Here is a 12,199-nt window from a genome sequence, read left to right on the forward strand (position 1 = left end):
CTTCTGTGCAGGAAGCCGGCCCAGTTTGGAGTGGGGACTGGGGAAAGGATAAAAACTGTTTCATATGTGAAAAGCCCAGTTTCTGGCAGAACCGGGAACCCCAAGTCTTCACTGGGAAAGCTAATCCAGGGGAAAGTCAGAGCTGTTGTTCAGGAAAGATGGATCCTGCTGTGTACTTCCAAGATAGAACTGTGCCATTCAGACTTTAAAACTCCTTGGATAAGTTGGCTCCTAGTTATTTCATAAGTAAAAATTTAAGCTGGGCATGATGGTGTAGTACTCAGGGTGGAGCCTGAGGCAGGAGGATGGCGATGAGCTTGAGGCCACCTTGGTAGACTTAATGCCAGATTAGCCAGATATACAGACAAATATCAAATAAATAAATACTAAGATATATTTATCTATTTATTATTTATTTATATTCACTTGTTCGAGTTTTTGTATGACGTCAGCTCTTATTTCATGATTTCGACAAACTTGGTATTCATTAGCTTCTTTTGTTCTTAGAATAGTGTCGGGGTAGGCGCTACTGTTACCTCTGACTTGGTAGGAGACCTGAGGAAGAGACAGATGAGGAGCCTAGGGTCTCCTAGTGAGGCTCTGACAGAGTAGGGCAGGAAGCCTAGGGTCTCCTAGTGAGGCTCTGGCAGGGCAGGGCAGGGCAGGGCAGGCTCCAACTCCAGCATCTTCGCCGTATCATCAGATTGGGTGTAGGTGAGGACCAAGCTGATGACTTAGGCATGAGATGTATGGAATGCCATGTGATGTATCTATAAACTTCACATAGGTGTCTACTACCCCAGCACGATGCATAGGCTATATTATGTCTGATTTATGGTAAGCTGATCCTTCCCAAGGGCAAGTTCCTAGGAGGTGGTGTCCTCAACCGTAGACTGGGCCCATGTGTCTCCATCCACCGTACTGGACTCCCTCCACTCCAATAGTGTGGTAGTGATGCTTTTATTCTTGTGCGTGTGTGTGCCTGTGTATGTGGGTGTGTGCGCGCACCCACGTGTGTGTGTGTGTGTGTGTGTGTGTGTGTGTGTGTGTGTGTGTTTGCTAAGCTGGCCAGTGAAGTACAAGGGAACCATCTTCTCCTCCCCACTGTGGGGGTTACATATACGTCATTTCTTGCCTTCAGAATGGTATTGGGGATCTGAACTCAGATAATACATATGCAGCTGGCCCTTTGCTGACTAAGACATCTTCCCAGCCCCTTGTAGCTCATATATAACCATGCCAAACATAATTAAATGATTGGATAATCATTTGATGGGGTCAGAAGGCCAAAAATGACATCCTTAGTGCTATTCTTCCTTTCTGCTGCTGCTACCAATCCCAGGGCCCCACGCCATCCCCACACTCACCCCTAAGAGGCAAGAACAACCTCCATGCAGATTTCTCTGAATTTCTGTGAGATACTACTGTTTCAGACTGCCGTAAAGGCCATCCAGGAGAGAGCCTCCACTTCCGCGTGTTCCCGCACACGACCCTTGTGTGAGGATGGGTGCCCTGCATGAGCAGACTTAACTGGAGTCTCCCTTTAGACCCTCAGTGAGAGCTTCCTTCCTTGTCCAGCTGAGATGTTTGGGTCACATGGCCTTTCCCCTCTTCTCTCCGTACAGATAGCCTTTCCCACGTCTCACACATACAACACACACCATTTCACACAGGCACACAACATGCTGTGGTAGAAGCGTCCAGTGTGTCGGCCTCAGACTCCCTCTGACCTGCCCCTCCCCCATATTCTCCCCCCATTAGGCAAATGGAAGGCCCCTTGCCACCTGTTAGCATTACATCATTGGCTCCCCAGAACACAGTTGTACCCGAGGCTTTAAACAAAGTAGTTCTTCTTGTATTGTTTGCATTCAAAGAGCTGATATCATGCCAACTGATGTCATTGTGTGTCTTTGTGTGATTCTATGGCAACTGGGCAGGTGGGGAGCCTCCGGCTGATGTCACTGGGAAAGGAGGGGCTGAGACTGAATTTTCAAAAGCTCTATGCTGGGTATTTTGTGTGGGGGGAGGTAGTAGGAGGGGATTGGCATGCTTTTATTTTTATTTTTTTCTAGCTAGCTGCTTTTAAGACAAATTACTGCTTGAATACACTAAATAAGAGTGAGAATCCTCCTCCCCCACTTCCCAGCCTCCTCTTTTGAGTTCAGTTTCCCAGTCCTTCCCCTCAACGTATATGAAAAAAAATGTTGCCAAGTGCCTTTTTCTTAAGGGAAAAGTGAACCGGGCTCCCCTGGCAGATTCAGCGTGGGACTGTTTTCTGTGGGATTTGTGGAACCCAACAGATTTCAACACAGCTCTTTCCAGTGTCCTCTGTGGAGTTTGGGGAAGTGGCAGGGAGTAGTAGTTTTTACGTCTTCACTGGTGATGTTTTCTAGTGTCTTGCTTTTTTTTTTTTTTTTTTGTATTTGAAGGCTCCCTCTGGGCTAGTCACCCGGGTATACTGATTTCACAACAGAAGACCAAGGGCAGAGTTTAATTACAGAAGCGAAGTCAAAATGAATTTAAAGCTCCTATGTGCTCGCCTCTAAACCATTTTTCCCCACTGTTCTCCGTTTTGTCTGAGCACAGCATAGCCCTCCTGAGTTACCTGTGGGTCATTTCCATTTCCTACTGGTCTTTTGTCACACAGCTGGCCATGCCCATCGGCTGGGGACATGCTCCGCTTGGGTCCCCTGCTCTAGTGGTCAAAACTGAGACGAGATGAGGAAGAGTGTGGTGGTAGACAAATGGACTTCCTGCGCTGTTAGCACAGTCATAGATCCTCTTCAGGGTTCGTGCTTTCGACCTCATGCCCGACGATTGTTAAGACCTCTGGGACTGGCAAGACATGACTTCTGGGAACTTCACGGTGCCTCTCACTTTCCCAGAAGGCTTTGAGTGTCCTCTCCTGCTCTTCTGGGATTTATGCTCATTTGATGACCCTGCCCGAGGTCTCTTAATGTCTCCCATGTACCTTGTAGAATGTGAGCTTCATAATCCTTCAGATTTGTTTATGCATAATTGTGTGTAACATAAGAATAGACAAGTCGGGGGCTGGAGAGATGGCTCAGTGGTTAAGAGCACTGACTGCTCTTCCAGAGGACCTGGGTTCAATTCCCAGCACCCACATGGCAGCTCACAGCTGTCTGAAGATCCAGTGGCAGGGGATCTGACACATTTACATCAATGCACATAAAATAAAGTTAAATAAACCATAAAGTATATATATATATATAAAAAAAAGAATAGACAAGTCAAGTGACAAACTCCGATCCATAGATTTCTGTAATTCTTCTTTTTTTGTGTATAGGGTTTAGGCTTTCTGCAGAAAGTTTTGAATTAGCTGTTTGTCACTTAACATTAAATGGAAGCATTTTCTTTGATTTTTATATTCTTTATAAAGTTACTCCTTTAATGGCTGCATAATATTCTATGGATGAACATAATTATTATTGAGTTTTATTATTGTATTTACTTAGTCTTTTATTTTTTAAACTTACTATTATTATGTGTACGTTTACTGTGTGTGTGTGTGTGTGTGTGTGTGTGTGTGTGTGTGTGTGTGTGTTGTGGAGCCAGCCCAAGTCTCTGCTTCCACGGTTAAGCAGATGATGTTGCACGAACATCTCCATGTGTCTACTCACACACCTGTGGCCGTGTGATTTCCATAAGTGACTGTACTATCACAAGGCCTTGTTTGCATGCTGAAAATGGGGGAACAGGTGCAGCCCAGACCTTTGAAGTGTTTCCGACCCGGCTCTTGGCGTTAGAGCAGAGCCTCCAGCTCAGAGTGTGCATTAGGAGATCCATCAGGGTCACCGTTAGCGGGTTAGTGTGCTCACAAACCTCTAGAAGCTAAGGACAGGAAAACAGACCACTCTCACATGCCACTCTCTTGGAAGTCAAGAACCAGTGTGGAAAGTCAGATAGAACCTGAGCTGCTCTCCCAGTGCTAACTTCCCTTGCCCATCTCCCCTCTGCTGTTTCTACCTTTGGGCAGTCATAGCAATAACATGAATAGAAATAGTTACTTCATGCAGAGTGACCATGCAAGCCTGGAGGGGGAGGGTGTATTGAACACTTGGCCTGTGTTTACGCCCATCTCAGACTCACACGCAGAGAGACATACTATGACACACTTGAGACACACACACACTGTATGCTCGTGGGATTACCGAGACACACAGAGAAATGATCTTGCTCAACTCAGCAGGCAGGTCAGCTGTGGTAGTAGGACCACAGCCAGCACAGCCTGGCTTTTCCACGGCACCTGCTTGTAACTGCTCTGCTACATAGGGAATGAACTTGGCTTTCACTAAGGTGAAGCTATAAATGGTACAGGACCCATGTGCACAGTGCCAGGATACAAGCAGACGTTCTCTGTAGGACAGTGTCATCCCTGCTTTTCTCCGCTCCCAAAGTGCAAGGCTCTATATAGGCCAGGGACCTTGTGTCTGTTAGAAGCAAATAAATATGCAGTTGAAGAAATTACTGGGCTGTTGTGTGGAACGTGTTCCCAGGCATCTTGGCCCAGTTTGTGCAATAAGGGAGCAGAAGCCCTCTGAAGCCGCTCTCCGTACCCAAACAGACTCCTGGTTCTTGTTTTTATTCTGGAAGTGTTCAGAATGGACCTAGCCACAGTGGCACTCATCTTTGTGGGGAAGCCAACCTTTGCTGTGGGCTCTGTCGTCTTACTCACATGTGCTCTCTGTGTTTTCCTTCCAGGAGGACTCAGTAGTTTTAAGCAGAACCATGAGAACCTCTGTGACAACTCCCTCCAGCTCCAAGAGTGCCGGGAGGTGGGGGGCGGCGCCTCGGCGGCTTCGAGCGTGCTACCTCAGTCTGTCCCCACCACCCCTGACATCGAGAACGCAGAGCTGACACCCATCCTGCCCTTCCTGTTCCTTGGCAATGAGCAAGACGCTCAGGACCTAGACACCTTGCAGAGGCTCAACATTGGCTACGTCATCAACGTCACCACTCACCTTCCCCTCTACCACTATGAGAAAGGCCTCTTCAACTACAAGCGGCTGCCCGCCACTGATAGCAACAAGCAGAACCTGCGGCAGTACTTTGAAGAGGCATTTGAATTCATTGGTAACTATCGCCTGGGGTGTGCGGGGAGCTCTCCCTTCCCTTGAGCTCTGGATTTGATTTTAGGTCCAAGGTTTATTCCTAGGCCAGGGGAAAACAAGCAAACTACCTAAACCATTGTTCTTCCTTTAAGTCTCAGAACTATCTGGATGGACGTAAAAGAATAGTTGAATTAGTGAGGTTTCTGTTTCCGTGGCTAAAGTACCTGAGAAGCTGACCTGAAGGGAGCAGTTATCTTGGCTTTTATGATCTCAGAGGCTTTGGTCCTCGGCGTAGTTGATTCTGGGCCTGTGGTAAGCAAGACAGATAGATCATGGCAGTGGGAGCATATGTCGAAGACTGCTGAATTCATACTAGAAAGGGAGTGACCAGGATAACGTATTGCCGTCAGTGACACACAGTGGGTGACCTACTTCCCAAGGCAAGGGTTCTCTTGTCAAGTTTTAAAGACCTTCGGAAGCGATGCCACCAGCTTGAGACCAAGCATTTGACACAAGTCTGTGGAGCCATTTCATGTTCAAACTAAAGAGATAATCTGTCTTTGTCCAACATCTGTTTGACCACAAGTTCCTATCTATCCCCCAGGAAACAAAGAGTGACGGTGGAGGTTGGCAGTTAGATATTGTATGACCAGGAGAATGAAGGGGAGCATGAGGAACTGGTCAGAGCTAGTCCTGCTGCCTAGTCCTTGCAGCCCCATCCCCCTCCCCCACCATGAAGGGCACACCAAGTAGAGACTGTGACATCACCTCTTAACTGTCCTCACCTTCCTTCCACCTTGTTCAGCTTTATTCGCTCAGCATAGGGAAGAAAGTGATTACCACTCAGCACTGCAAATTATGCTGAGTCACAGTGTGTGTGGCCTCTTCTCTTGAGGCCAAGGCCAAGGCAACATTTGTGAAAGGGTTGGTCCCGAAGGAACTTCTTCAGAAAGCTGAGCACGCCATGCTGACTCTCCTCTCATGTTGCATCCTTACAGACAAGGGAAGGAAGAATTGGCCGGATTTTGTTCTTCCGCCTAAATGATCTCAGTTCGTTGAGTGACGAGGATTGATGTTAGTGTTCCTGAGAAGGGACATGTTTGCTTTGACACTTGGTCTCAGGCTCAGGGAAGCCAGAAAGATCAGGCCCCTGTAGGACCCAAGAAGGGACATTCTAGCAACTCTAGATTCTAACCTCAGAAGGATGTAACCACCAGCTCGATGCTGACCTTAGCTTTGGTAGCTCTTGCCACATTGTGGCCAGACTCAGGGTGACTAGGACAATATGGCAGATGACAGATGCTCACTGTTGTTTCCAAGAGACTCTGGCTTTTATCGGCCCAAAGAGGTAGCCCAATGCTTTCCACATTACTGCCTCAGGTTGTCACGGGTCTCTGTCTCAAAGTCCCTCATGCTTGTTGCTGTTTTGACAGAAAAATTGTCTCTAGTTGAGCAGCCACGGGGTGATGGATATGTTGGCAAGCTGCCAGTTCTGGACTCTCGCTTGCCTGTTTTCCTTCCCAGTTTGTCCTCCAATGCTGGGCCCTACCATGGACATGCTGAACAGATAGTCAGAGTGTCCTTTAAACTCAGAAGTCAGGTGACCTTTCCACGTCAGGAGTTCTAGTGTCCAGAGGGAACTGGTGGTTGAGGAGATGGCACAGTAGGGAAAGTGAAGACCCGAGTTTGAATCCATCCCCAGAACCCAAGGAAATTCAGGTGCAGGCATGCGTGTTTATAATGCCTTCTCTCCTATGGAATGGGAGGTGGACAACCCCTAGACACTCACAGGATAACTAGCTTGGTGTAGGCTCAAAAAATTTCAACTCAAAGGAGGTGACAGGCAAGGACCCACATTGACCTCCCTTGTGTGCTGTGGTACCTATACACATGGCAGGAGGGGGGATGATAAGTAAAAAAAATCTAGACTCCTGGCCAGGAATCCTTATCCAACACTTTACCCATGGCCCACGTTTACCATGCCCCATTAATTAATTCCTAGCACTGGGTAAAGATGCCCTGGATCCTTTATCCATAAAGTTCAAGCCAAGCCTTGAATCATGAGTGAGAAATGCTTGTCCCCAGGTAGACGAGGAAGTTCCTGGTCAATAGAGGCTGTTAGAGAAAGGAGAGTCCCTCTGACTTAATTCCAGGTGGAGGAAGTTGGGAAATTGTTTTCCACTTAGTGAGTAGCAGGGGATGGGCTTGTTCTAAGATTACAGCCAGGGTGCTCACATTCCTTCTGGATTATTCAGGCTTACCTGCTCTTTTAGAAGAAAACAAAACTAATCACAAGCAACGTTTAGCTTGCAGGGCAATTCAGGATCATGTGTTCAGGCTCAACTTTGTTGTTCTTGTCCTCTGATTGGATAAACTGAAATTTTATAGTATGGCTTGCGGGGGGGGGGGGGGGGGGGGAGGAGCAAAGCAGGGTTCACAGTGTAATAGCATTCTCCTGAGTTTGATCTAAACTAAGCAATGCCCAGGTTTAGGGTTTAACGATGCCAGTTTAACTGCTGAATTTAATCGCCACAGTTTCAGAGGCTGGTGAGCTAGCATCTTTGGAATTATCCAAGCAGGAAGACTGTGGTCTTGGGGGTCAGAAGACTTGCGAGGTCACTCAGCTAGTGGGTTAGTGGAACAGGTGGTCAAACCCGCGATACACCATGTTTGATGTTCTTGGTTTGGGAAGTAACTGAGGGCATGCTGAGGGGAAGTCGAAAGGGAGATTTTTCTTTTTCTTTTTTTTTTTTTTGGATTTTTTTAAAAGGTTTATTTATTTATTATGTATACAACATTCCTGCAATGTATATTTGTATGCCAGAAGAGGGCACCAGATCTCATTATAGATGGCTGTGAGCCACCATGTGGTTGCTGGGAATTGAACTCAGGACCTCTGGAAGAGCAATCAGTGCTCTTAACCTCTGAGCCATCTCTCCAGCCCCTAGGGAGATTTTTCTTAAACCATTGTTCTGGGCTCTCCTGATCCAAGCTGGTCTATAGGTTGGTAAGAAAGAGACTTTCGTCCTCTTTGTCTCTTAGTCTTCTGGTAAGCAGCTGGTGCAGATGATCTGAGCTAAGGGATGAATCTCTTTACCCCCTTCTCTTCCCCCTGATCGCGGACCTGCATTCCCCCTGGGGACCCTTTCTGGGGTGGGGGGTGTGCTTTAATCTAGAAGTGTCACTGAAATATTGTCCAGTGCTCACAGGCATCTAAAGCTTTTAGTATTAAACCTTCCACTTTCAGTTGCTCTCGGTTCTAAACTACTTGGGAATCCTGCCTTCTAAATGCTTGCCATGTAGGAACAGTGTAGTGGGGGTGAGGGGTTGCAGACATGGGAGAGGGCCATGCAGTTGTTTTGCGCTCCACAAGTCGGTGAGAAGCTGAGTGTAGGAACTTCCTAGCTGAGCTTTATTTCTCCCCTTCCATGGAGATTTAAGTAAAACTTACACATTAAATGCTACCTCTTAGAGAATAACCTTCTATAGGATGAAGAAAGGCAGGGGTGTGTGTGTCTAGCGTGTAGACGATGCATTGCTAATAGCACTAGTTTTTCAGTCATATAATCATATAACCTGGAAAATGGAATTAACATTGTTTTCCTCTTTTCTTTTTTTCTCTTTTTTTTTTGGTTGTTAAATAGAAGAAGAATTTTATCATTCATGATCATTGGTGTATGTAACATAATTTTCATTTCCTCTCTCGGCCTTTCCTTACTTTCCCTTTCCTTTTAGTCAAAGATATGATTTTATAGAAGATAGAAAAGGAGCAAGATGGGGGGAAAGAGAGGTCCGCTCACATTTATGGCAAGCATAGCAGCTTGCTTGTCATGAGTGTGTCAATGTGTCCTGTTGTAGGTATGGCGAGCATAGAGGCTTGCTTGTCATGAGTGTGTCAGTGTGTCCTGTTGAAGGTATGGTGAGCGTAGAGGCTTGCTTGTCATGAGTGTGTCAATGTGATAGGTTAGCTTCTGTCTTCCTCCATCTCCTGTGACAGGTGCTGTTCCCATAGATGATGACTCCCTTCCTCCATCTTCTCTCTAAATGTAGAACTCTAGGGGCAGGGCTGGGAAGATGACTCACCAGAGCCCACATAAAGGCCATGTAGCTGAGACAGCCTGTCTGGAATCCTATGGCACAAGGGACTGAGACGGAGCACCCTAAAGCAAGCTGGGTATCTGGACCAACAGAAATAGTGAGCTCTGTGTTCAGCAAGAGATGCTGTGTCATATAACATGGAGAGTGATCCAGAAAACACATGACATCAACCATGGCCTTCTAACGACACATGTGAGCATGCACCGAGATATATGTAAACATTCATCTACACCCACATGCAACACACAGACACATACACACACACGCCTCAAAAACAATGGAGGATCAGTGAGTTAGTTCAGTGTGTAAAAGGAGCTCACTGCCAAGAGTGACATCCGGAGTTCAATCCTCCGACTCACAGTGGAAAGAAGAGAACTGACTCCCCCAAGTTGTCCTTTGACCTTCCCATGCACACTGTGGCATGTGTATCCCCCCCAATTTTTTTTTAATAATAATTTAAGAAAATACCTACCAGCATTCCTGCTTATAGCCAATTTCTGTAGCTCGTGACTTGAACTTGTAGAACTCACTGGTACCTTATGCTGTAAAAACCGTTTGAGTCCATTCTTTCTGTACCAAAGGAAACCCTGACCTCCCTCTGCCCCCCCCCCTTTGCCTCCCCCTCACCGCCTGTCTCTCTGCCCCACAGAGGAAGCTCATCAGTGTGGAAAGGGCCTTCTCATCCACTGCCAGGCCGGCGTGTCCCGCTCCGCCACCATCGTCGTCGCCTACTTGATGAAGCACACGCGGATGACCATGACTGACGCTTACAAGTTCGTCAAAGGCAAACGACCAATTATCTCCCCGAACCTCAACTTCATGGGGCAGTTGTTGGAATTTGAGGAAGACCTGAACAATGGCGTGACACCTCGGATCCTGACACCAAAGCTCACGGGCATGGAGACGGTTGTGTGACAGCAGGAAGGATGGGAAGGGCCGGAAGGGCCTTGGCTCTGCGAGATGCCGCACAGGAGTGAAGGGGCGGGGTCTGGCTTTGGTTTTGTTTTCTGTTTTTCTTTTCTTTTTTTTTTCTTTCTTTCGTTTTATCTTGGGGGAATGTTTGTGAAGGGCAGCAAACCTGTCTAAAGACTATTTTTGATAAGTGTGAGGAGGCTAGAACTTCTGATGCCATTGAGAGCCACTTCTCTTCGTCTGTTTTTGCAAGGAGGTTAAAAAGGTCATTTTTTTTAAAGCCAACAAATAAAAAGCTTCTGAAACTGTTTCTCCCCACTTCTCCTTGTTAGCTCTTGTAGGGTTTCTGACTAAATCGTCTGTGCAGGCTCATAGACCGAAGATACCACCCTTCAGTTACAAAGACCCAAACGTAAGCGGAAAAGACATTGGCTCTCAAAGACCTGGAACCTACCATGGCCAACAAACTATGCCCTGTTGCGCTCACTGGTGCGAAGAGAAGGGCGGGCAGCCTCAGTGGTCTCAGACCCCCTCATGCGCTCTCTGGAGAGAGCAGTGTTGATTTGGTGTGTTCCATGCTCTGGGTAGTTATTCCCCTTCTCTGGGTTTGAAAGAACTTCCTTCCTTTCTTTCTTTTTTAAGAAAACTGACCGTTATACCATGTGCCTTTGATGGCACTTGTGCAATAAAAATGGTGTTTGGAGTGTGAGGGTGAGCTAGAGCTGGCAGCGAGGGACAAATCACACCAGCTTGGAGAGAGGAACTCAGCAATACCAGTGGCTTTCCCTCCCACCCTCTCCCTCTTTTCTCTCTTTCTTTTTCCTTTCTTTTCTCTTCTTTCTTTTTCTTTTTTGATTTGATTCTGGTTACAGTGCCATAAACCTTGTTACATATGTATATCAGAATGTAAAAAAAAATGACAAAACTTTATTTAAAAATATTTTTCGCAAAAAAAAATCTTGGTATGTTTTTGTTGATGGTGTAAAGTTATTTCATTACATAAATGAAACTCTTTTGGGGATGTGTCGTTCTTTGCACTCACCCTCTTTTATTTGGCTAGGATCACGCTCCTCTTGCCTCTGGTATTATACATATAGCATAGTTAGGAATAAAGCATGGGCTTTCACATAGGGAGATGGAGATGAGAGGGATGTAAAGCAGGAAGAGTGTGGAGGCTACGGATTCCAGAACCACGCCCTTTCTGCTACCTCCCATCCTCTTCTGGCAGGGCAGTGGATTTGAGAGGCTCCCATCAGACATGAGGCTAAATCATCGCCAAACTAAAGGTTTAGAATACAGTTTTCTCCCTGGCAGCTATATGTAAATATCAGTGACATCTGTCATTTATGATTCTCACAGTCCTACCTCCATTACTACCAGCTCACTTGACATTCGTTAGGGACATTCACATGGTAGTACAAGTTGCAACATTTGCTTTGCCCCTATTTTTTCCCCAGTCAATAGAACCCAGCTCTTTGTGAACACTTTGGTAGTGACAGTGCTGGGTATTCATCCTGCAGACTGTTGGAGGTGCGATGGGAGAGGTGGAGAATTTCAGTGTGGTCTGTGTTTTATCAGAGTGCATAGCTAGAAGGACTTAGCCACCCGGAGGACCTACATACAGCGCTCCAAAGCTTGCTCGGTGTGAGCAAGCGCTGAGGATTCCAGCGTGTCTGGCTCTGTGTGACTACATTTGACATAAACATTTTTGTCTTTGGTTTTTTTTGATTGTTTGACAGGGTTTATCTGGCTTTGGAGCCTGTCCTGGAACTAGCTCTTGTAGACCAGGCTGGTCTCGAACTCACAGAGATCCGCCTGCCTCTGCCTCCCAAGTGCTGGGATTAAAGGCGTGCACCACCACCGCCCGGCCATTTTTGTGAACATTAGTGTGCAAATGTTACACAAGAAATATTTTGACATTGCTTTTCAAATAGCTTGTCTGCCAAGAGTCATTTAAATTTTCCTTTCATTATAAAAGTGGAAATTCAACATAACAGGAATTAACTGAGGGCTAGAGGAATTATTGGGTTCTAATATAAAGTATGAAGTGGGAAAAAAGTAAATCTACTTAGTGTTTCTGTTCTGTCAACAGTTTTTTGTTGTTTTTTTAACCGTCA

At 46.3% G+C, this 12,199-nt stretch overlaps 1 protein-coding gene across 1 annotated transcript in view; it reads left to right on the forward strand.

Annotated features, from left to right (window-relative positions):
- The window catches only part of Dusp10 (dual specificity phosphatase 10), a 40,945-nt gene extending 29,863 nt beyond the window's left edge, over positions 1-11,082 (forward strand). Inside the window, exons 3-4 of the mRNA XM_041635196.1 lie at positions 4,723-5,094; positions 9,820-11,082. Of these exons, the coding sequence (XP_041491130.1) occupies positions 4,723-5,094; positions 9,820-10,085 (638 nt within the window). The 3' untranslated portion in view covers positions 10,086-11,082. The remainder of the gene's footprint in view (positions 1-4,722; positions 5,095-9,819) is intronic.
- The last annotated feature ends 1,117 nt before the right edge of the window (positions 11,083-12,199 follow it).

Source organism: Microtus oregoni, unplaced genomic scaffold, assembly GCF_018167655.1.
Source record: "Microtus oregoni isolate MIOR12 unplaced genomic scaffold, Mior012 000047F_ref0000412, whole genome shotgun sequence".
In the NCBI taxonomy this organism is placed as follows: Eukaryota; Metazoa; Chordata; class Mammalia; order Rodentia; family Cricetidae; genus Microtus; species Microtus oregoni.